We start from the raw sequence: 24,096 nt of genomic DNA, 5'->3' as shown, positions 1-24,096 counted from the left end.
GAATGCCAAGCGTCACATCTGGAGGAAACCTGGGACCATCCTTGCAGCGTCATACCCAAAATGACTCAAGGCTGTTATCGCTGGCAAAGGTGCTTCAACAAAGTACTGAGTAAAGGGTCTGAATACTTATGTAAATGTGATTTCAGTTTTTAATTTTTAATACATTTGCAAAAACTTCTAACACCTGTTTTTGGTTTGTCATTATGGGGTATTGTGTGTAGATTGACGAGGGAAAAAAACGATTTAATCAATTTTAGAATAAGGCTGTAACGTAACAAAATGTGGAAAAAGTAAAGGGGTCTGAATACTTTCCAAATGCACTGTACATCGTCCAACGAAATGCTTACTTGCAGGTTCCTTCTCGACAATGCAACAATAAGAAATAGTAAAAAATAAGAATACGAACATAAAGTCAATGGCAGTAGAACAGAAAAAAACTTTTAGCATAAGTACAATACAGGAAGGCACAATTTATAGTGCAATTTATAGGCCTATCAAATTTGTGACTGTTTGAAGAGTCACAATGACAGGTCAAAGAGGCACATCTTTTATAGGCTATACTGTAGGGTTTATTAACTGCATTTGTGCAGTACAGAAGTGTCAACTGTGCATGTGCTTTGAGTTTATGGCGACTTAGTATGAAGTAAATACTTTAGGCTAAAGGCTTCCATGCGACAACCTGTTTGGATAATGTGCCATAATGTTGTTTTTTTGCTAATCTGATGCTGCACATGTGTATTTTGTGGAATTGCATTAGTGCCGACATGGGGGGAAAATGTTTTAATTTCCCGCGTCTTGTTATTAAAACATTTTGGGAAATGGAAAGAGTGTTCCTGGGACCCTGGTTACCCATGTTAATCCCTAGTATGTATACATTTTCATTAATTCTCCATATACAATGAAAACATGCCCTTCAAGGAGATGTGACATAGACTGCACACAGTCAATGCCTTTCCTTTTACTCCAGGTCCGGCTAGAGTGTGGTCCTCTGTAGCTCAGCTGGTAGAGCACGGCGCTTGTAACGCCAAGGTAGTGGGTTCGATCCCCGGGACCACCCATACACAAAAATTTATGCACGCATGACTGTAAGTCGCTTTGGATAAAAGCGTCTGCTAAATGGCATATTATTTTTTATATTTGTTATTACCTGGCGGTTCGTCCCACTCTGTGGATGTATGTGTTGGCGTCCTCTGGACAGTCAAACTGCAACACCCAGTTCACAGCAGGGAAGTCTGCAAAGTAGGGGGGGACGTAACTTTTATTCACCAGCAGCCGTGATGAAGAACCTGCTGCCTCTGGTATCAGAGCAGTAAATATTAGTCATTTTAGGGGCCGTGTTTGAGCTGTGCCCCAAACCGTCATCTCTGTCCCTACTGACTACAGACATTGAGCCAGTCTGTAGCGTAGACTGCTGATGTGTTAGCATTACCTAGGCCTCTGGCTGCAATGTCTGTGGCGAAGAGCACAGCATTCTTCTTCTTGATGAAGTCGTTGTAGACCTCCACCCTCTTCATCTGCTGTTGCTTCCCATGCAGGGCCAGGATGGGCATGCCCGGACGCAGCCGACAGAAGACCCGGAACAGGTATTGCACCTACGGATGGAGAGAGAAAGAGAAACTTCATGTTTGCAGCTCAGACTACAACTAGACCATGAAGCTATAATAAGCCAAACAGAGGACAATTAGCACAAACTAGCAGAGCCTTACCTCTTTGCAGCAGGCAAAGAAGACTATTACTTTCTTCTGCAGGTGACTCCTGATGAAGGAGAAGAGCATGTTGACCTTCTGGTGCAGCTCACACACCACGTAGTTCTGCTCCAGTGTGGCCGGCGTGCTACATGGACACACAAACATTACGTTTTTAGATTGGCCTCTTTCAGGTCGTTTATGTTTGTACTTTGCAATAAAATGCAAATTATTACTTAAAAATCATACAATGTGATTTTCTGGATGCACACACACACACACACACACACACACACACACACACACACACACACACACACACACACACACACACACACACACACACACACACACACACACACACACACACACACACACATACATACACACATACAGTGGGGAGAACAAGTATTTGATACACTGCCGATTTTGCAGGTTTTCCTACTTACAAAGCATATAGAGGTCTGTAATTTTTATCATAGGTACACTTCAAATGTGAGAGACGGAATCTAAAACAAAAATCCAGAAAATCACATTATATGATTTTTAAGTAATTTATTTGCATTTCATTGCATGACATAAGTATTTGATACATCAGAAAAGCATAACTTAATATTTGGTACAGAAACCTTTGTTTGCAATTACAGAGATCATATGTTTCCTGTAGGTCTTGACCAGGTTTGCACACACTGCAGCAGGGATTTTGGCCCACTCCTCCATACGGACCTTCTCCAGATCCTTCAGGTTTCGGGGCTGTCGCTGGGCAATACGGACTTTCAGCTCCCTCCAAAGATGTTCTATTGGGTTCAGGTCTGGAGACTGGCTAGGCCACTCCAGGACCTTGAGATGCTTCTTACGGAGCCACTCCTTAGTTGCCCTGGCTATGTGTTTCGGGTCGTTGTCATGCTGGAAGACCCAGCCACGACCCATCTTCAATGCTCTTACTGAGGGAAGGAGGTTGTTGGCCAAGATCTTGCGATACATGGCCCCATCCATCCTCCCCTCAATACAGTGCAGTCGTCCTGTCCCCTTTGCAGAAAAGCATCCCCAAAGAATGATGTTTCCACCTCCATGCTTCACGGTTGGGATGGTGTTCTTGGGGTTGTGTTCAGGACGACTGCACCGTATTGAGGGGAGGATGGATGGGGCAATGTATCGCGAGATCTTGGCCAACAACCTCCTTCCCTCAGTAAGAGCATTGAAGATGGGTTGTGGCTGGGTCTTCCAGCATGACAACGACCCGAAACACACAGCCAGGGCAACTAAGGAGTGGCTCTGATTTTAATAGCTAACATTTCGATGGCCATAAATAGATATGCCGATAGTGGACAACCTTGTTTTACCCTTCTTGACAGTTTAAAAAATTCGGAGAAATAGCCATTATTAACTATTTTACACCTAGGGTTACTATACCAGATTTTAACCCATTTTATAAGAGATTCTCCAAAATTGAAATGCTACAGGCATTTACAGTGGGGAAAAAAGTATTTAGTCAGCCACCAATTGTGCATGTTCTCCCACTTAAAAAGATGAGAAAGGCCTGTAATTTTCATCATAGGTACACGTCAACTATGACAGACAAATTGAGAGAATAAAATCCAGAAAATCACATTGTAGGATTTTTTATGAATTTTATTTGCAAATTATGGTGGAAAATAAGTATTTGGTCACCTACAAACAAGCAAGATTTCTGGCTCTAACAGACCTGTAACAACTTATTTAAGAGGCTCCTCTGTCCTCCACTCGTTACCTGTATTAATGGCACCTGTTTGAACTTGTTATCAGTATAAAAGACACCTGTCCACAACCTCAAACAGTCACACTCCAAACTCCACTATGGCCAAGACTAAAGAGCTGTCAAAGGACACCAGAAACAAAATTGTAGACCTGCACCAGGCTGGGAAGACTGAATCTGCAATAGGTAAGCAGCTTGGTTTGAAGAAATCAACTGTGGGAGCAATTATTAGGAAATGGAAGACATACAAGACCACTGATAATCTCCCTCGATCTGGGGCTCCACGCAAGATCTCACCCCGTGGGGTCAAAATGATCACAAGAACGGTGAGCAAAATCCCAGAACCACACGGGGGGACCTAGTGAATGACCTGCAGAGAGCTGGGACCAAAGTAACAAAGCCTACCATCAGTAACACACTACGCCGCCAGGGACTCAAATCCTGCAGTGCCAGACGTGTCCCCCTGCTTAAGCCAGTACATGTCCAGGCCCGTCTGAAGTTTGCTAGAGTGCATTTGGATGATCCAGAAGAGGATTGGGAGAATGTCATATGGTCAGATGAAACCAAAATATAACTTTTTGGTAAAAACTCAACTCGTCGTGTTTGGAGGACAAAGAATGCTGAGTTGCATCCAAAGAACACCATACCTACTGTGAAGCATGGGGGTGGAAACATCATGCTTTGGGGCTGTTTTTCTGCAAAGGGACCAGGACGACTGATCCGTGTAAAGGAAAGAATGAATGGGGCCATGTATCGTGAGATTTTGAGTGAAAACCTCCTTCCATCAGCAAGGGCATTGAAGATGAAATGTGGCTGGGTCTTTCAGCATGACAATGATCCCAAACACACCGCCCGGGCAACGAAGGAGTGGCTTCGTAAGAAGCATTTCAAGGTCCTGGAGTGGCCTAGCCAGTCTCCAGATCTCAACCCCATAGAAAATCTTTGGAGGGAGTTGAAAGTCTGTGTTGCCCAGTGACAGCCCCAAAACATCACTGCTCTAGAGGAGATCTGCATGGAGGAATGGGCCAAAATACCAGCAACAGTGTGTGAAAACCTTGTGAAGACTTACAGAAAACGTTTGACCTGTGTCATTGCCAACAAAGGGTATATAACAAAGTATTGAGAAACTTTTGTTATTGACCAAATACTTATTTTCCACCATAATTTGCAAATAAATTCATTAAAAATCCTACAATGTGATTTTCTGGATTTTTCTCTCTCATTTTGTCTGTCATAGTTGACGTGTACCTATGATGAAAATTACAGGCCTCTCATCTTTTTAAGTGGGAGAACTTGCACAATTGGTGGCTGACTAAATATATTTTTCCCCCACTGTATATATAAACTCCAGTCGTACTTTATCAAATGCCTTTTCGAAGTCTGCTATGAATAGCAGGCCTGGTTTTCCAGATTTGTCATAGTGTTCTATTGTTTCCAGTACTTGCCTTATATTATCTCCAATGTATCGTCCATGTAAAAAACCTGTCCGATTAGAATGAATAATGTCCGACAATACCTTTTTAATTCTATGCGCTATACATTTTGCTAGAATTTTTGCATCACAACACTGAAGTGTAAGGGGCCTCCAATTTTTTTTAATGGACTGGATCTTTATATTTCCCACTTGTATCCTGTTTCAGTAATAATGAAATCAGACCTTCTTCTTGAGTGTCTGATAATCTACCATTTACATAGGAGCGGTTAAAACATGCTAATAATGGTCCTCTGAGTATATCAAAAAAGGTTTGGTATACCTAGACTGGTATGCCATCCAACCCTGGAGTTTTCCCAGACTTAAAGTCTTTAATTGCATCCAGAAGTTCCTCCTCTGTAATTTCACCTTCACATGAGTCTTTCTGTATGGCTGTTAATTTTATATTATCATTAGAAAAAAATCCCTACAATTAGCTTCAGTTAGAGGAGATGGAGGCGACTGAAACGAAAACATATGCTTAAAGTACTTTGCTTCCTCCTTAATATCATTTGAAGAATCATGGTTGACTCCGTCATTTGTAACCAGTTTCAGTAAATTCTTTTTGGTAGCATTTCTATGTTGAAGATTAAAAAGAAAATTGGTGCATTTTTCCCCATATTCCATCCAGTTTGCTTTATTTTTATAATATATTATACTTGATCTTTCTTAAGTTTCTCAATTTCTTCTTGTTTTTCCTCTAATTTATTCTGAGCCTCTATGTTAGAGTTTTTATTGCTATCTATCTGTTCTGTTAGACCTATTTCCTTTCTTAGTATGGACTCTTTTGACCTAAATTGTTTTTGTTTTCGAGATGAGTACTGAATTGCATGGCCTCTAAAGGCACATTTAAGTGTCCCATACAATAAGGGGATTTGCAGTACCTATGTTATGTCGGAAAACATCAGTTATAAAGTCCTCTGTCCTAGTTAAAAACAAGTTATCATCCAATAGGCTTTGATTCAATTTCCAATATCCTCGCCCACGTGGATATTCAGTAAGATAAATGTATATGCCATTTATATGATGGTCCGACTGCATTCTGTCCCCTATCAACACTTAAAACTTTTGGTGCCAACGAAAAGGACATAAGAAAGAAGTCAAGATGACTAGCTTGATTGAGTCTCCGCCGTGTATATCTCACTAGGTCAGGATATTTAAGCCTCCATATATCTACTAGTTCTAATGTATCCATGACATTCACGATTTCCTTAAGAGCATGAGGGTGATTGTTTTTGTAGTGTGATTTCCTTTACTGTCCATTGAGCTATTTAAAACAGTATTATAATCTCCCACCATAAAAATAGAGTTTTGTATTGCTTGCAGGGTTGATAATTTATTATATATATTGTCAAAGAAGCGTGGATCATCATTATTTGGTCCGTAAAGATTAATGAGCCATATCTGTTTATGGTCCAATAACATATTTAAAATCATCCATCTACCTTGCGGATCTGTTTGGACAATTTGCACATTTGGATCGAAATTACTGTTTATTAATATCATCACCACTTTTGAGTTTCTTTGCCCATGGGAGAAGTATATTTCACCCCCCCAGTAGTTTTTCCAAAACAACTTCATCTAGAATTGTTGAATGAGTTTCCTGTAAACAATATATATTATATTCCTTCTCTTTGAGCCATGTAAATATTGTTATTCTTTTGTTATTATCTGCTAAGCCATTACAATTATAACTGGCTATACTTATTTCACCACTTACACATTTCAAATCTATTTATCATAATAATGTTTGTAAATGTACCAATAAAAAACACCATGAGTGCTTGTTTGAACTTGCCTGTTGTGTTGCAATGAGCCAATAGAAAAGTCCCAAAAGTGCAAACCACACCCACGGCAACCTGGCACTCCAGGCAGGCTAAAGCAAAACACTAAAAGTATTTTACAAATATTTCAAATAGTAGGCTATTTGAAGCCATGCCAGCTTTGCAGGTAACAGGTATCAGGTAAAATTTAATTTAAAACACTGATGTGCACTGCCTGAGGAGCCCTGATAAGGCTGACAGAGTCCTCTTTCATCTCTTCCTCTGCTGCAGTAGCCTGTGCTTCCTTACTCCCATATAATAAATTAGCTTTAACATCGAGGACAAAGCCATTACAGCAGCATAAACACTAAACCAGCTTATCAGCAAAGGCTCATCGGAAAAGCTACAGAAGACAACTCATCGAAAAAGAAGTGGCACAAAAAGAAAGAGCATAAAACAAGCGCAGTATGATCAGTTTAAGACTGGATTGAAGTTTCTGACATTCAGATAAAACATTCTATGTTAATGGTGGACCCTATGTTAGTGGGAGAGAAACCACACTATCATTCAGCACCTGGCTGCACAGTGACACGCCATTCTTTCGAAGGGCTAGGTACTTCACAGAGCATCCATGACAACGCTCGTATTTGTTGAATGTACCGGCCCACTTTTGTCTTTCTGGTATTCATACCATATACTGGATGTCAGTTTGTCCCGATATAAGCAATCAATGTAAGCACCCTGCAATCGCTGAGCAATAACATTCACATGATGACCTACGAGTAGCCCCGGAGACTCATTGAAATCCCGACTGAATTCAACACATCACCTTTCACAAGTATTTTCAATTGAGACCGTTTTTCATTTCCTGAGTTTATAGAACTCCATGTGACATTAACCCCAACCGCCAGATTTCTAAAAGCCAAGACTAAGAGTTTTGACACAGGACTATAGTGGCATTGTTAAGTGTGTTATATAATAGAGCTCCTACCTGAACTTGGCCTTCTCGTGCACCCAGACGTACTCTGGGTCTTTGAGGCTGAGGCGGGCCAGGTCTTTCACTGACTTGGTCTGTGTGGCTGAGAACAGCAGTGTCTGACGGGTCTTGGGGAGGTTCTCCACTATGGCGTTGATAGTGTCGGAAAAACCCATGTCCAAGATACGATCCGCCTCATCCAAAACTGAAAGTTAAAAATAAATAAACAAATATAATGATTTCTGCCATTACAATCATGTCACAAGACCATAGATTTTGCAAACAAGTATATTATTCTCCAATGATCTGACTACAGATCAAAACAAACAGTGCTACTCAAGCAATGTTGCTTAATATTAACAGTAAGAATGTAAAAAGTCCATAAACAACATACTGCTCACACCACAGTAAAACTATTTTTATGGTGGCCTAGAAGCTCAGGTTTAACTATGTACCTAGCATGTGCAGATCGGAGGCGTGAAAGGCAGCAGTCTCGTCCATGTGCTGGAGCAGGCGTCCTGGCGTGCAGATGATGATGTTAGTGCGGTGGATCTTCTCAGACTCATTTTTCAGGTCCTGCAAAAAAACATGCCACAGAGATAAAACTCTGGCAACTACAGCTGTACTTTACATACAGAATTTGACATTCTATGTCAGTCTGTCCCTTAAATGCCCACACCAGTAGAAATCCACTTTCGAGGTGAAAAAATGGCCAGAGCTTACCCGAAGTTGCATATTTATTTAAGTTGTTTTAGTCAAAGTATGATATACAGTGCCTTCAGAAAGGATTCACACCCCTTTGACTTTTTCCACATTTTGTTGTGTTACAAACCAAATTTAAAATGGATTAAATTGAGATTTTGTGTCACTGGCCTACACACACACACACACACACACAATACCCCATAATGTCAATGTGGATTTATGTTTTTAGAAATGTTTAAAAATTTTAAAAATTCTATGTCTTGAGAAAATAAGTAAGTATTCAACCCCTTTGTTATGGCAAGCCTTAATAAGTTAATAAATAATACAAATGTGCTTAACAAGTCACATAATAAGTTGCATGGACTCACTGTGTGCAATAGTGTTTAATATGATTTTTGATCGACTACCTGCTCTCTGTACCCCACACAAGTATCTGTAAGGTCCCTCAGTCGAGCAGTGCATTTCAAACACAGATTCAACAACAAAGACCAGAGAGGTTTTCCAATTCCTTGCAAAGAAGGGCACCTATTGGTAGATGGTATACTTTTAAAAAAAAGAAGAAACTGGATATCCCTTTGAGCATAGTGAAGTTATTAATTACACACCTAGTCACTACAAAGATACAGGTGTCCTTCCTAACTCAGTTGCCGGAGAGGAAGGAAACCGCTCAGGGATTTCACCATGAGGTCAATGGTGATATTAAAACAGTTACTGAGTTTAATGGCTGTGATAGGAGAAAACTGAGGATGGATCAACAACATTGTAGTTCCTCCACAATACTAACCTAAATGACAGTGTGAAAAGAAGGAAGCTTGTACATAATACAATTATTCCAGAAACACGCATCCTGTTTGCAATAAGGCACTAAAGTAAAACTGCAAAAAATGTGGCAAAGAAAGGAACTTTATGTCCTTAATACAAAGCTTTACGTTTGCATTGGCCGTGCAGCATTTATGGTGATAAGACCTCTGCAGAAGTCAGGGCATTTAAACTCCTTGCGTAGCGCAAAGCTGTTGTGAAGGAAGTTGTCAAGGAAGTGAGTTTGTGTTTATACAGGACCTCCCGCCCCACCTACTGTCAACCAATCATGTCAATGCGGAGCTATACGTAGCCATCCGTATTGTTACAAAATTTGGGAGGCGCACGGTGATACGGTACGGAGCTCAATTTGGCCTCTGCGTGCCTCCGGAGTTGCGTCACACCCTTTATACTGAGCCGCCGACCACGTTTTCAGATCAAGCATAAATTGGCTTTTATAGTTACATGTCGGTGTGCATGATCATGAGCAAAGTCATTGCAGGGCTCTACAGTGTGCCCATTTTACTCGCATATGCACCAAAATATTTTGCTGTGCGACCTGCAATTTTTATTTAGGCACACCAGTGGTTGCGAGTAGATGGGCTTGTTTTGAGATCAAAGCAAGAGCTGCATGTAGCCACGTGTGCACATTCGTTCATATTCTTTGCTACTGAGTTATTAGACCAGTTATAGCTCATTTCTAGTCAGCAATGGGGGAGTGATTGCTTCCTACAAGAGCACAAAATGTGTGCATTTCTAGCCATTTTGAAAAGTGAGTCAGGTAAAGAGCTTTTGTTTTATGTCTTAAAATGGGCAGTGTTGTATTTTTAGACAGGCTAGAATAAGCTAAGTAGCCAATAGGCAGAGGGTAGCATAATTTGTCAGATTCTCTGTAATATGGTATGGGAATAATCCAACTTTATTTTGTAAAGTGGTTTCTTGAATAAAACAACACATTTTCAGTCACCTCCTTGTCTGAAGGACAAGTAGATAAACAGGTTAATGTCAAGCCTGGAATATTTTTTCCCAAAAGTCTCATGGAATGTAGCCCTACATTGAACACCACATATTGGCTGCTACAGTAGGCTGAATGATAGAACAACTATTACCATGTTCAAATGTTACAGATGCATTTTCTCCATTGTTTCTGATGGTAGACCAGTCTAATAGGCCTACATTATGATCAAAATAGCCACAGTAGCCTACTTGGCCACTGTTATAATGGTAACTTAAAGCGGGTAAAGCCTCAGTGTTCACAATAAACACACACCAGAAGCTGCACAGAATTTTCACAACGTTCAAGTTTGCACCGAAAAAAGTGAGGGAACATTGCTTTCAATAGTTAACCATATTACTGGAGCGTCATCTTATTCTTTCTAACTATTTCTATGGCGGATTCTCGGCTGCATTTTATGGAAGATGCCAAATCTTTGGAGATAACAATAGATGGTGAAGTCAAAGATAGGTTAACGGTTTCCATCTGTCGTGAAGTTTTTCCTAAATCAATACTTATGACAAATCCAGCACCAGAACCAGCTGGCTAATGTTTTGACTACAGTGAAAAAAAAAAAACTGCAACAGATAACATTAGCTAGCTAGACACCAAGCTCAGAGCCCTGGGTCTGGACACCACCCTGCAACTGGATCCTGGACTTCCTGACGGGCAGACCACAGGCTGTGAGGATTGGCAACAACATCTCCACACTGACGCTAAACACAGGGCCCCCCCTGGGGTGTGTCTTCAGTCCTGTGTTGTACTCCCTGTTCACCCACAACTGTGTGGCTTTGCACAACACCAACTCCATCATCAAGTTCTCACGACACCACGGTTGCAGGCCTGATAACCGACAATGATGAGTCAGCCGATAGGGAGGAGGTAAGTGAACTGACATTGTGGTGTCATGACAACAACCTCTCCCACAACATCTGCAAAACAAAGGAGTTGATTGTTGACTTCAGGAAGCAGAGGAGGGAACATTCCGCAATCCACATCAACAGGACTGTAGTAGAAAGAATCACAAGTTTTAAGTTCCTCTGCGTCCACATCACGAGGATTTGTCATAGACCAACACCACCACAACCTCTTGTCAAGAGGGTGCAACAGCATCGCTACTTCCTAAGGCAGCTGAAGAAATTTGGCATCCCGCCCGGTGTCCTCTCCAAATACTACCGCTGCACCATTGAGAGCATCCTGACTGGTTGCATTATGGCCTGGTACGGGAATTGCTCCGTCCACGACCGCAAGGCCCTCCAGCGGGTGGTGAAGACAGCCCAGTACATCACTGGGACCGTGCCCCGACCCATCGAGGTAATCTACTCGAAATGGTGCCTGATGAAGGCACGCAGCATCAAAGGACCCCACACACCCCAGCCACGAGCCGTTATCGGAGCATGAGGTCTGATACCAACAGGCTCAGAGACCGTTTCTATCTACAACCCATCAGACTGCTCAACACTTGAACTGGACTGACCACCTGCTCGGATTCTCCGCACCTTAGCACACATGCACTCACGCATGCACACACATATACTAAACAAAAATAAACGCAACATGCAACAATTTAAACAATTTTACTGAGTTACAGTTCATAAGGAAATCAGTCAATTTAAATAAATAAATTAGGCCCTAATCTATGGATTTCACATGACTGGGCGGGGGTGTGGCTCACTGGGGAGCCAGGCCCTGCCAATCAGAATGAGTTTTTCCCCACAAAAGGGCTTTATTACACACAGAAATACTCCGCAGTTTCATCAGCTGTCCGGGCTGCTGGTCTCAGACGATCCCACAGGTGAAGAAGCCAGATGTGGAGGTCCTAAGCTGACGTGGTTACACTTGCTCTGCGGTTGTGAGGCCAGTTGGATGTACTGCCAAATTCTCTAAAACTACATTGGAGGAGGCTTATGCTAGAGAAATGAACATTCAATTATCTGGTAACAGCTCTGGTGGACATTCCTGCAGTCAGCATGCCAATTGCACACTCCCCAAAAATGTAGACATCTGTGTCATTGTGTTGTGTGACAAAACTGCACATTTTAGAGTGGCCTTTTATTTTTCCCAGCACAAGATGCACCTGTGTAATGATCATCCTGTTTAAGCAGCTTCTTGATATGCCACACCTGTCAGGTGGATGGATTATTTTGGCAAATAATTCATGTTCACTAACATAGATGTAAACAAATTCTGGCACAAAATTTGAGAGAAATAAGCTTTTTGTGCGTATGGAAAAATTCTGGAATCTTTTATTTCAGCTCATGAAACATAGGACCAACACTTTAAATGTTGTGTTTATATTTTTGTTCAGAATATACACATTTATGCTACACACACACCACAACTGCTGCTACCAGACTCTTATTATACTGCTCAATTTATACACTTGCCCCCCATACACGTGGAAATATTGGACTATAAATTGTGCCTTCCTGTATCATACTTATGCTAAAATATTTATTCTATTATACTGCCATTTACTTTATGTTCGTATTATCTTTCATTATTTCTTATTGTTGTTGCATTGTCGAGAAGGAACCTGCAAATAAGCATTTCGTTGGACGAAGTATACCATGCATATCCCAGACATACGACTAATACAACTTTAAACTAGATATGGTTAGCAAGATACTGTAGCTAGCTAGCTAGGCTGACGGTGGTCAGTGCCCTATTTGTTGATTTTTATCAACTCCACTTGGAAATTCCCACTCCCAATTCGTGCATTTCCTCTCTCATTTCCTCTCTAGGAAAGGAAATTACGTCGAAATAGTGGCGGCAACCTCCTCTGGGGGTGGGGGTGGGTCCATTAACTTAGCCTAAATGAATCAATGGTTGGTTGCGGAATCCAACAGAATAACAGGGCACAAAACGTTTCCTTTCAAACACCACCAACAGAGGTGTCAAAACCAACATGAAATGATCTACCAATAAAGGCACTTGAAAGTAAATAAGTACCTTTCCGCCAATGATGAGGCCGGCAGAGAACTCATGGTTCTTGCCCACTTTACGGAGCACCTCGAAGGTCTGATAGGCCAGCTCTCGTGTGGGGGAGATGATGAGGGCCCCGAGGCCATCCATTGCTGTCCACTGCTGACGATACAAACATTCCAATACCTGGAAATGAAACCAAACACGTGTGAAAGGCAATGACATGCCATCAATAGACTCAAATAATGGATGCACATTGCATTTGCCTCATATCAGCTTGCAATATTGCAGATATAGAATACAATTGGGTACTCACAGGAATGAGAAAGGCCAGTGTTTTCCCAGAGCCAGTCTTTGCAGCGCCCAGAACATCTTTACCTTGCAATGCAAAGCCAATGGTCTGTCTCTGTATTTCTGTGGGCTGACGATACTGTGCTTCCATCAGACCTGGGGTAAACAACAAAACTCAATCCTAAACAAGATACGGTATAAGATGTTTGCCAATGGCATGTTGGTCCATATTGCATGTACTGGCAAACCCAGTCAACGCCATTTCATAACCAATTTATGTTTACCTCGCAGGGTATTCTTGGAGATGGGGAAATCTGAAAACCTCTCAGCATCCTTGGCATTTATCTAGAAGAAAGAATTGTTCAAGTGTATCTACACTGCCCCAGAAGTAATGATATGATACAAATCATTGTCAACAGCAATAATTTAGCTAACATTACAATAGAAACGTCAACTAGCTATCGTTATGTAACCTAGGACTTCCTAAAATGTCTTATGGGACAGGAGATTGCTTTGATAAGACTGAAGATGTGATAGCTAGCTAGATAGCTAGCTCATTTACAGTCCTATGACATGTTCAGTTGCCAGCCGTTCTCCAACGTTGCAGATAGACATGCCATGAAGGCATGTTTGATCTACATTGCCTATTTCTATCTCAATTCTGCTGAACGCGGCCCTAGCTATCTACGTTAGCTAGTCTCGCCCAACCTCGTAGGATAAAAACAAAAACGTTGTTTACCTCGTTATATTTGTTGACAAGACGTTGAATAACTTCTTTCTCCACCTGCCATTCAGGTTTCCTTTTCTGTCTTTTCTCCTGTTTGACTCGTGTTTTTGTCTTATTGTATTTCTTCTTCCATCGCTCGAAGTTCTTCACAGGATCAGCGGTGTCGGTTGGGTTTTTCTTCCCCATCTTTTTCTTGGGGGACAGGTTTGGTCGTCTGCCCTTCTCCATGGTTAAATTTATTTTAGAGGAGAATTCAACGTTTAAAAAATAAATGTTGGTAATTCACCCCAACCGCATAGAAACACCGAAGCGGACACGCATGTAGACGCATAAATATGACGTTAATGAAACCGGAAATACCAACAGGCAGGAGATGGGAGATGTAGTTCAACTGGGATTTATTCATTAGTCGGATTCCTTCGCAAAACGTTTACTCCAAACGGAAAACGTGTTGCATCTCTTCATCCATGTATGGACACAGAACTTAATGGAGCAATTATGCAAGACTTTAGTTCATAGGTTCCTGTCTGTGCCTGGTAAAGATTTGAGGGGGGGCCTTCATGACATCCTCCTTTAGACTATTTGGCAGAACGCCCAGAATACGTTCTTTAAGATAGGAGAAGTGCCAGACACATGCCGGAAGCAACCCTATGAACTATGCCTATGTAACGTGTCTGTAACCAGTTTATAAGGGAACTAAACGGGACTGCCCCATTAGAGCTCCTGACAGACTTTCACTATGGTGCATCAAGTTTGTTGGAACCTCTCCAGCGCGTTGTCAATAAACAATGATTAATTTACGATTGACTTCTAGTGTCCCTGTGTAAGAAATTGCCAATAACTAGGCAAAATATCAGAATTGGGCTGCCTGTGTAAACACAGCCATAGTGCTCAATCAGAAAGCAGTTTCAGATACAAATAATTGTATTAAAGCTGCAATATGTAACTTTTTGGGTGACTTGACCAAGTAATAGATCAGTTATTCTCATTAAAAGCAAGTCTAAGAAGCTGTTGGTAGATCTGTTCTGAGCGCTATTTCTATGCTTCCCATTTTAAAGTTTCATTTTTGCTCCTTTTACTTTCAGTTTTGTACACCAGCATCAAACAGCTGAAAATACAATATCTTTGGTTATTGAAAATAGCGGTTTAGATGGTACAATGATTCTCTATACTTGCTATTTTTTGTCTCAAACTGAAAAAAAATAAGCTGGACATAACATTGTATTTGAAGTGCTGTTTTATCATATACAATGGCATATATTGCATTTAAATTCACAACTAGGCTTGAACAAAGACATTAATGAACAGTTTTCCACAGCAGTGAAGGAAAGTGCTGCAGCATATTGGGGTCATTTGTTGGAAGCAAGAGAGCAAAGGAGTCTATTTGATTTTGGTGAGAGCCACCGCCCGCCTCTCAGTGTTCTGGAACAAAGCTCGGATTAGGCTCTTCATCTCTGAGCTAGAGAACTCCAGTGCCAGCGGCCCTTTGCCCTCCGCCCACCTTCAGACAGGAAACAAGGACAAATCAACCAATTAGAGGACTCAGTGGTATAGCAATCAAACATCAACGACAACCACAATTCCAAAAGTTTACACATAAGTAATTCAAAATGTGTACACTTTTGGAATTGTGGTTGTCGTCATTTGTTGTTATGAAAATGAATAGCTTTAATGGTGATTTGACAAGCTGAGAAGTTCATTTTTGTACCTGTCGACTATCTCCTGCAGGTTAGCTCGCAGCACGATGACCAGTTCCTTGAAGGTGATCCACTTCTTCACGTACACAGGCACCTCCTCCTGGTACTTCTTGTTCTTGTTCTCCTCAGGCAGTGGAATGAACACCAGGGGTCCTTCCTCAATAATGGTCTGACAGAGGATGTGTAGGTGCTCCCCATCTTCAGTGGAGATATCCTAAAGAGCAAAATAGGATAGAAACCATAGGATGAGGAAGCCCACTCATTCAACCAAGATGAACAATATTTGCCCCCTGTAAAATCATTGCGGAAACACAAGCCACATTATCAAATAAGAGCCTGCCCTCACCTCCAGCGTCATGATTTTGGCAATCAGCTCTGAGATGGCAGTGTTGAGGAGAGTCCCCATGGCTTTACAGTATATGTTGACTGGTAGAACGTCTTGCCAGACGGTGCCCAGCCTTTTCAGCTGATGGATGACCTGCAAATGAAACAATCAATTTTCAGTAATGGAACAGTGACCACATCTTGTAAGAATTGTTAGTGCATTTGATACATGCCAAGCATAGCTAACTTTTTATCTGAATCTTAAAGGGGTAGTTCAGCCAAAATTGATATTTGGGTCAAATTCCTCTTACCTTGAGTTGTGTCTGTAGGCCAGTAGTAACAACATCCACAATAATCCTTTGTTTACTTTTGCCACAGCCAGGAGTTAGCATAATTAGCATTGTCCAAAAAATGAATGTCCTCCTGCTATGCTAATCATGCTTACTTAGAAAGTTGACCTAAACATCAATTTTCGCTGAACTATCCCTTTAACTGACGCTTAACTCACCATTTTAGAATGTCTGGCTGATAGTTGCCCTTTGAGACAACTTCTTTTAAAATACTGGAGATTTAATTTCATATTTGTGGCTACAGTCATCATACGGACAATTGTAGATCTCTTTCAGCTATATTGCCGGTATACTTGAACACTGACCTGCCTGACGGCCTTGCTGGCTGTGGAGTAGTTGTCCTCGTCATCCAGGTTGGAGAAGTTGCGTGCGGTGGAGAAACGCTCCAGCATCTCTGCTCTCTGGACGTTCAGCTGGGCCAGGAAGCAATGAGCGCCTGGGGAATATAGCTAGTCAGAGAGCTAGAAGTGTACATTCGCTTTTCATCCACTTCGGCGTTGAGATGTCGCTAGAACATGATTGACTCAAATCTCACTGGTCTCATTATCCTTTTTGGAAATAAAAAACAGCTCAACCTCCACAAAAGCCCATCAAGTGTGTAGCCATGCTAATGCTGGGCGAGCCATGGGACACACTCCTTCCCTTACCCAGTTTCCTGAATCCGGGCACTAGGTCCACAAAGGTGGCAGCACCCTCGCTGAGGGGGTCAGGCAGGTGTGGCCTGAACTGGTGGCCCAGGGTGAGCAGGTGGTGGGCGATGTACATGCAGTTGTTGTGCTGGATGGCTGCCAGGTGGGGGAACTTGAGCAGGTTCTCTCTGGAGAGCAGAGAGAGAGAAGTCAGTGAAAAGAGAGGAGGAAATGCTCATTCTGAAATTGATTATACATAAACAGCATTCAAAAAAGACGAAAACCTGAATATACTCACTTATGGTATGTAGGCACAACATCATAGAATAGCTGAAATATATTCCGCACTGTGAAGAACAGTTGGGTAGCACTTCGAGGAACAAAAATTAGAGAAGAAAAAAATTGAAATTTTTGCAACACAAACAACTTTAGTGAAACACTGTGCTAAAGCTGAAGAGTTAATATCAGTCGGTAACGTGGTGCTGCGCAACATGAGAGCGTACCATTGGCTGGAGCTGCCCACAGCCTCGGACAGCGTGTGCAGGGCCAGCTCCATCAGCTGCTGCACCGACTCGCTGATGCGACACACAGGCAGGCACAGCGTCCGCGTACCCAGCTGCTTCTCGTTCTCCAACCTGGACGCCTCAAGCTTATTGGCCCCTTGCTTGCCCTTGTTGTCTCCAGAGCCAGGGCTGGGCAGCTTGGGGATGGAAAGCTTAGAATCTGGGGTGATCTGTTGGCAGGAAATTATGTTAGAAGTACAACCTCTGTGCATTTACCTGCAGTGCAAGATGCAAAGCAGTTCACCTGACCCAGCTGCATTTCTTTTCTTTTCTGGGTATCTGTATGTTCTGATTTAGAACATGCATTCACATGTTGCAGTGGCAAGCAACCACATACTGTACATCAGGAGTCAACTGCGTGGCTATTGTCAGTGTACATAATAATTAGAAACCACACAGATAAGACCATGGATAGACTGTAGGAAAACATAACACACTTTGACGGTGTTGTGCATCTCGGAGGTCATCAGCTTGCGTGCCGCCACGATCACGTCTTTGCATTTCTTGCTGGCAAAGTGGCAGTTGACGTCCCGGGCGTACTTGAGCAGCTCGGTGGAGTCTCCTCGGAGGTACTGCATCTCCTTCAGGGACTTCTCAAACTCCTCCGTCTCTTTGATCACCTAGGGGTGAGAACGTACATGGTGGTATTAATGAATGACAGAATGAAAAGTATCCTTGTTCTTTACATAGTCCATATCAAGTCACTAGTTCCAAAAATATAGGTATTTGTATCTCTTTGATAAAAGAGATAAACAACAAACTGTATTGCGTTTAAAACGAATTGTTTGTGCATAGAGTGTATAGGGGTGTATTTGGAGTACTTGGTTAGTCTTTGATACATACTGCACTGTACTGTTGAAGCTGGCAGCTATTGGTTGGGATGGAGTACAGGAGGCACTCATGGATGATGCAATGAGACATCTCCTGCCATACCAGGTCTCCGAGTATCACAGACACTTTTCTCTCACCAACTGATACGTCTGCAAAGCAAAAGAGACATGTCGTTACAGGGCCAATGGTACTGCTCTAAAATGGTGGCTGGCATATCAACTGGTTTCATATTTGCTGTGACTAAAGGATCTCGACCAGGTCCGTGTTGAAAATGTAAACTCTCCATAATCCTTCTAAACAAGATAAAGACTATGGGGCGGTTTCCTGGACACAGATAAGCCTAGTCTTGGACTACAAAGCATGATCAATGGAGAATCTCCATCGAAATAGCTTTTTAGGCTAGGACTAGGCTTAATCTGTGTATGGGAAACCAGCGCTAAATGACCAACAAATAGGACTATTTGCAAGGGTGCCTACCTAGCAGGTGTGTGTGTAGGGTCTTGAGTACCACCAGGACTTTGGTGTAGACCTGGGAGGGGCTGGGGTGCTCCTCGGGGGTCTCGGCACACTGGAGAGAGAGCAGGGTGCCCTCACTTTGCTGTTCCGACACCTCCACGTTCAGAGAGGGGTACGTGATCAGGGGCTTCAGCAGGTACTTCAGCAGCACCTGGCCTAGAGCGGAGAGAGGCTGGCTGTCTCATGATGGACTAACAGGATGCTATGGAAGCAGCCTCACAGTGTATGTTTAGAACAGAAGCAGTCCAGATTATTAAAACTCAATAGTCAGACTAATACAAACAGAAAATGATCTGTATTCAAATAATGGGGGGGTGGTTTCAATTAGTTCAACTTCAATTCAATTCTGTCAGCTTCACAGTAAAAAAAATATTGACTGACTGAGTCTTACTGAAGAGTTTGATCTTGTGTTGGAGTTCCCCCTGGATGGTCAGGGCCTGGAGGACACAGGAGAGCAAAGGCGGAGGGCTCTGCCGGGGCTCCTTGGTCCCGCCCAGGGTCAGCTGGAGCTCCGTCTTCAGGAACGACTTCATCCCCATCGGTTCTGAGAGAGGATGGACGAACACACACAATCAGTGTCTGTGGTGGTCTTAATCAAGTGCAATTTACCACCTTTAAAATCAAAACGTACAACACGTTTTAAATAATATATTCATATCGGAAGATTCCATATTGTAACCTTCGAGTGCAACTGATACACCTCAGGCAACCTACTTATCCTCAATACAAGTGCCCTAGAATGGCTACTTTCTACTTACTAACACTTCATGGTCAAGAAATTGAGGCATGTCATTATGAGGCCAAGCATCAGCCCAGGGTCTTCCCCCCTCTATATGATGCCTGGGAGCCTTTTTACCTTTGGAAGGAGGCAGTTTCCAGACGGCTAGTCTCTTCCACTCGTCCCCCAGATGGTAGATGAGGTTCTCTCTCTGGACAGTGAGCTCTGAGCTGAGGGCTCTCAGCAGGGGCAGCTCAGAGCCTTTCCACGCCTTCAGGGAGTCTGCACTGTGCCGGGCCTTTTCTAACTGTTTGGCCGCAATTACATACTTCTTCTCCAGTAGGGTTTTGTGAAACTCCTCCATTGCAATGTGAAACTAAATCGAACAACAGAAAAATTTATGAGATATGCATTGATTTTGTGCAATATGATAAATAACACCATTCAGTTTAACAGGGCCATGTGTAGATATCAGTGGGGAACAGGTTAGGGCTACAGTGGGGAGTAGCCCATTTCCTAGCTGTATAACATTTAGCCAACTTGCGAGATATTTGCCAAGCCGTAACTGTGCGGCAATGCTTTTCCTTTCCCACGTCAGAGTACCATCCGTAGTCGGTGGACGATATCCTTATCCGAGCCGTCCACCGACCACGGATATACTCTCCAACGTGGGAAAAGCATCGCCAAACAAATACACTACATGACCAAAAGTATGTGGACACCTGATCGTCCAACATCTAATTCCAAAATGGACTTGGTCCCCCCTTTGCTGCTATAACAGCCTCCACTCTTCTGGGAAGGCTTTCCACTAGATGTTGGAACATTGCTGCAGGGGACTTGCTTCCATTCAGCCAAAAGAGCATTAGTGAGGTCGGGCACTGATGTTGGGCGATTAGGCCTGGCTCGCATTCGGCATTTCAATTCATCCCAAAGGTGTTCGATGGGGTTATGGTCAGGGCTCTGTGCAGGCCAGTCAAGTTCTTCCACACAAATCTCGACAAACCATTTCTGTATGGACCTCGCTTTATGCACGGGGGCATTGTCATGCTGAAACAGCAAAGGGCCTTCCCCAACCGGTTGCCACAAAGCTGGAAGCACAGAATCTTCTAGAATGTCATTGTATGCTGTAGCGTTAAGATTTCACTTCACTGGAAATAAGAGGCCTAGCCCCAGACCATTATTCCTCCACCAAACTTTACAGTTGGTACTATGCATTCGGGCAGGTAGCGTTCTCCTGGCATCCGCCAAACACAGATTCGTCCGCCGGACTGCCAAATGGTGAAGCGTGATTCACACATACACTCCAGAGAACACGTTTCCACTGCTCCAGAGTCCAATGGTGGCGAGCTTTACACCACTCCAGCCGACGCTTGGCATTGCACATGGTAATCTTAGGCTTGTGTGCGGCTGCTCGGCCATTGAAACCCATTACATGAAGCTCCCATTACATGAAGCTTTCCACTTCACAATAACAGCACTTACAGTTGATCGGGGCAGCTCTAGCAGTGCAGACATTTGACGAACTGACTTGTTGGAAAGGTGGCATCCTATGACAGTGCCACGTTGAAAGTCACTGAGCTCTTCAGTAACACCAATGGTTGTCTATGGAGATTGCATGGCTGTGTGCTCCGGGTGTGGCTGAAATATCCGAATACACAAATTTGAAGGGGTGTCCACATACTTTTGAATATATAGTGTATCTCGCATGCCTCTCCAATGGTATGCCCTTAGACGGAATTTAACTTAAAATAACTGTCCATGACTGTGAGCCTGTAGGGCTACAGTGGGGAGCTACTTAGGATACCTCTTCTAGGTGCCTGAGCATGGCAATGACAGTAGTGTTTCTCTCCAGCTGCTGCTTCAGCTTTGCATATTCCGTCACGGCTGTATGTAGATTCTGCTGCACCTGTAAACACACATACACTTATTTTTAATAGTATGTCTCTGCCAACTGTGTCAGTTCGGTAACACCTCCCAAAAACACAAGGAGATGCCAATGACCCATGAACAGTTAGTGACGCTTACCTCTGTCTCGATGCAGCTTTTGAGGACATCAATTTCTTTAGAGACCTCTTCAGCTTGTCCCATGAGTACCTCTGCCCCCTGCATGCTGGGTAGGAACTCATTGTATCTCTTGTTGATCATGTCACATACCTCTTCCTATGGGGAGATACAGAGAAACAAATATAGTATGATTGAGGGAAAGAATCAAAGTGTAAGGCAATGATGAGAAGAGTCTGAAAGCTATACCACATTGCATAAATACCCCTGGTAAAAAAGCAAGATATATTCTTTTTCAATATGGGCAGAGTAGGTAGGCACAACCATGACACGTCATTCAACACTGAACAGCTGTTTCTGGGTAGAATGGCCACAAGTAATCAAAACAGTGTGTGTGCGAGAGTAACCTAACTACCAAGCTTGGTAATGTTACCTTCTTACTAAGCCAACTCTTTCAGAACACGTTGCTAGATAACCTTGTCAAGAGGCTAGGTAGCTACAGCTACTTAGGCATGATCCTTATTCTGTAGTCAGCTAACTTGCTGCCACAGACAAGGCTGTGGCATTGGCACCAAGCTAACGTTAGATAGCAAGCAATTGGCTAACAGCAACTCCTTGTGGCTATATAGCGAACGTTAGTTTTATAGCTAATATTTATACTGAACAAAAATATAAACGCAACAATTTCAACGATTTGACTGAGTTACAGTTCATATAAGGAAATCAGTCAATTTAAATAAATTCATTAGGCCCTAATCTATGGATTTTACATGACTGGGCAGGGGCGCAGCCATGGGTGGGCCATGGAGGGTATAGGCCCACCCACTACCCACTGGGGAGCCAGGCCCAGCCAATCAGAATTCGTTTTTCCCCAAAAAAGGGCTTTATTACGGCCTCCCGAGTGGCACAGCATCGCAGTGCTTGAGGTTGTCACTACAGCCCCGGGTTCGATCCTAGGCTGTGTTACAGCCGGCCGTGACCGTGAGACCCATGAGGCGGCGCACAATTGGCCCAGTGTCGTCTGGGTTAGGGGAGGGTTTGGCCGGCCTGGATTTCCTTGTCCCTTCGTGCTCTAGCGACTCCATGCGGCAGGCCGGGCGCCTGCAAGCTGACTTCGGTCGCCAGCTGGACGGTGTTTCCTCCGACACATTGGTGCGGCTGGCTTCCGGGTTAAGGGAGCAGTGTGTCAAGAAGCAGTGCGGCTTGGCAGGGTCATGTTTCGGAGGATGCATGGCTCTTGATCTTCGTCTCTCCCGAGTCCGTAGGGGAGGAGTTGCAGCGATGGGACAAGACTAACTACCAACTGGATATCATGAAATTGGGGGAGAAAAGGGGGTAAAAACAAAAAGGGGGGGCTTTATTTCAGAATGAAATACTCCTCAGTTTCATCAGCTGTCCGGGTGGCTGGTCTCAGACGATCCCGCAGGTGGAGGTCCTGGGCTGGCGTGGTCTGCGGTTGTGAGGCCGGTTGGACGTACTGCCAAATTCTCTAAAACGACATTGGAGGCAGCTTATGGTAGAAAAATTAACATTAAATTCACTGACATCAGCTCTGGTGGATATTCCTGCAGTCAGCATGCCAATTGCACGATCCCTCCAAAATCGAGACATCTGTGGCATTGTGTTGTGTGACAAAATTGCACATTTTAGAGTGGTCTTTTATTGTCCCCAGCACAAGGTGCACCTGTGTAATGAACATGCTGTTTAATCATCTTCTTGATATGCCACGACTGTCAGGTGGATGGATTATCTTGGCAAAGGAGAAATTCTCACTAACAGGGATGTAAACAAATGTGTGCACTAAATTGGATAAATAAGCTTTTTGTGCGTACATTTCGGGGATTTTATTTCAGCTCATGAAACCAACACTTTACATGTTGCGTTTATATTTTTGTTCAGTATAGCTAGCTAGCTAATTTAGCTAGTCGTGTCATAATCGGGGTAATGTTCACTAGCTAATTTAGCTAGTTAGTCCAGTCATACTCGGGGTAATATTCTCTAGATTGTTCGATTAGGCTAGCCAGCCTAGCAAAACGGTTTCGAACGATAAAACCAAAGATTTTGTTCGCTTTGTGATAAGAGTTAGCCAACTATGTTATTTCGCGGGCTAGCTAACTTACGTTAGTTATTTAGCTAACGTTAGCTGCCTAGTTAGTTAACGTGAGCTATCTAAAATCGCTTGTTTACCTTAGTTTCCTCTACTTTCCGTGACAGCGTGCTAATTTTAGCAGCAAGGTCTTCTTTTTCAAGTTTACCAGAACTAGCAAGGACTTCTGTCACGAAAGACGCCATGTTTGGATTTGGAGAACATCTTACTGGTTAGCTAGCAGCACCAAAATCCTTCAGGCACTGTGCAGGCTGAAGAAGCCCACTCACATAAACCAATCAAAAGCAATG

The 24,096-nt window shown here is 43.1% G+C and overlaps 2 protein-coding genes across 3 annotated transcripts in view; both read right to left on the bottom strand.

Annotated features, from left to right (window-relative positions):
- LOC121579337 (probable ATP-dependent RNA helicase DDX10) overlaps positions 1 to 14,418 on the bottom strand; it is a 115,143-nt gene extending 100,725 nt beyond the window's left edge. Inside the window, exons 1-9 of one of the 2 annotated variants that reach the window (XM_041893855.2) lie at positions 14,083 to 14,418; positions 13,628 to 13,688; positions 13,369 to 13,499; positions 13,080 to 13,238; positions 8,086 to 8,206; positions 7,646 to 7,835; positions 1,707 to 1,833; positions 1,430 to 1,592; positions 1,148 to 1,232 (exon numbers count right to left, since the gene is read on the bottom strand). In XM_041893855.2, the coding sequence (XP_041749789.1) occupies positions 1,148 to 1,232; positions 1,430 to 1,592; positions 1,707 to 1,833; positions 7,646 to 7,835; positions 8,086 to 8,206; positions 13,080 to 13,238; positions 13,369 to 13,499; positions 13,628 to 13,688; positions 14,083 to 14,298 (1,253 nt within the window). In that variant the 5' untranslated portion in view covers positions 14,299 to 14,418. The remainder of the gene's footprint in view (positions 1 to 1,147; positions 1,233 to 1,429; positions 1,593 to 1,706; positions 1,834 to 7,645; positions 7,836 to 8,085; positions 8,207 to 13,079; positions 13,239 to 13,368; positions 13,500 to 13,627; positions 13,689 to 14,082) is intronic. The other variant, XM_041893856.2, reaches the window with a different exon arrangement.
- Positions 14,419 to 15,289: 871 nt separating this feature from the next.
- Positions 15,290 to 24,053, bottom strand: LOC121579336 (centromere/kinetochore protein zw10 homolog). Its single transcript, XM_041893854.1, has 15 exons — positions 23,887 to 24,053; positions 21,724 to 21,858; positions 21,503 to 21,604; positions 19,837 to 20,074; positions 19,372 to 19,524; positions 18,942 to 19,136; positions 18,477 to 18,613; positions 18,071 to 18,253; positions 17,574 to 17,803; positions 17,369 to 17,440; positions 17,089 to 17,258; positions 16,747 to 16,877; positions 16,114 to 16,245; positions 15,779 to 15,981; positions 15,290 to 15,571 (listed from the first exon to the last, which is right to left on the bottom strand). The coding sequence occupies exons 1-15, from the start codon at positions 23,989 to 23,991 to the stop codon at positions 15,451 to 15,453; spliced, it is 2,307 nt and encodes a 768-aa protein (XP_041749788.1). The 5' UTR covers positions 23,992 to 24,053; the 3' UTR covers positions 15,290 to 15,450.
- Positions 24,054 to 24,096: the final 43 nt, after the last annotated feature.

Source organism: Coregonus clupeaformis, chromosome 13 (genome assembly GCF_020615455.1).
Source record: "Coregonus clupeaformis isolate EN_2021a chromosome 13, ASM2061545v1, whole genome shotgun sequence".
Lineage (NCBI taxonomy): Eukaryota > Metazoa > Chordata > Actinopteri > Salmoniformes > Salmonidae > Coregonus > Coregonus clupeaformis.
The sequence above is the reverse complement of the archived record's forward strand: the minus strand, read 5'-3'. Positions and strand labels throughout refer to the sequence as shown.

Bases quoted from the DNA above. Each gene is read 5' to 3' on its own strand.
- LOC121579336 (XM_041893854.1), bottom strand. From the start codon at position 23,991: ATGGCGTCTTTCGTGACAGAAGTCCTTGCTAGTTCTGGTAAACTTGAA. The intron at 18,254-18,476 runs GTATGTATCAAA...TCTCACCCCTAG, and splicing joins AGCTTCAACAGTACAGTGCA to GTGATCAAAGAGACGGAGGA. The intron at 15,572-15,778 runs GTACAAAAATGA...TCCTGTCTGAAG, and splicing joins CTGCAGGAGATAGTCGACAG to GTGGGCGGAGGGCAAAGGGC.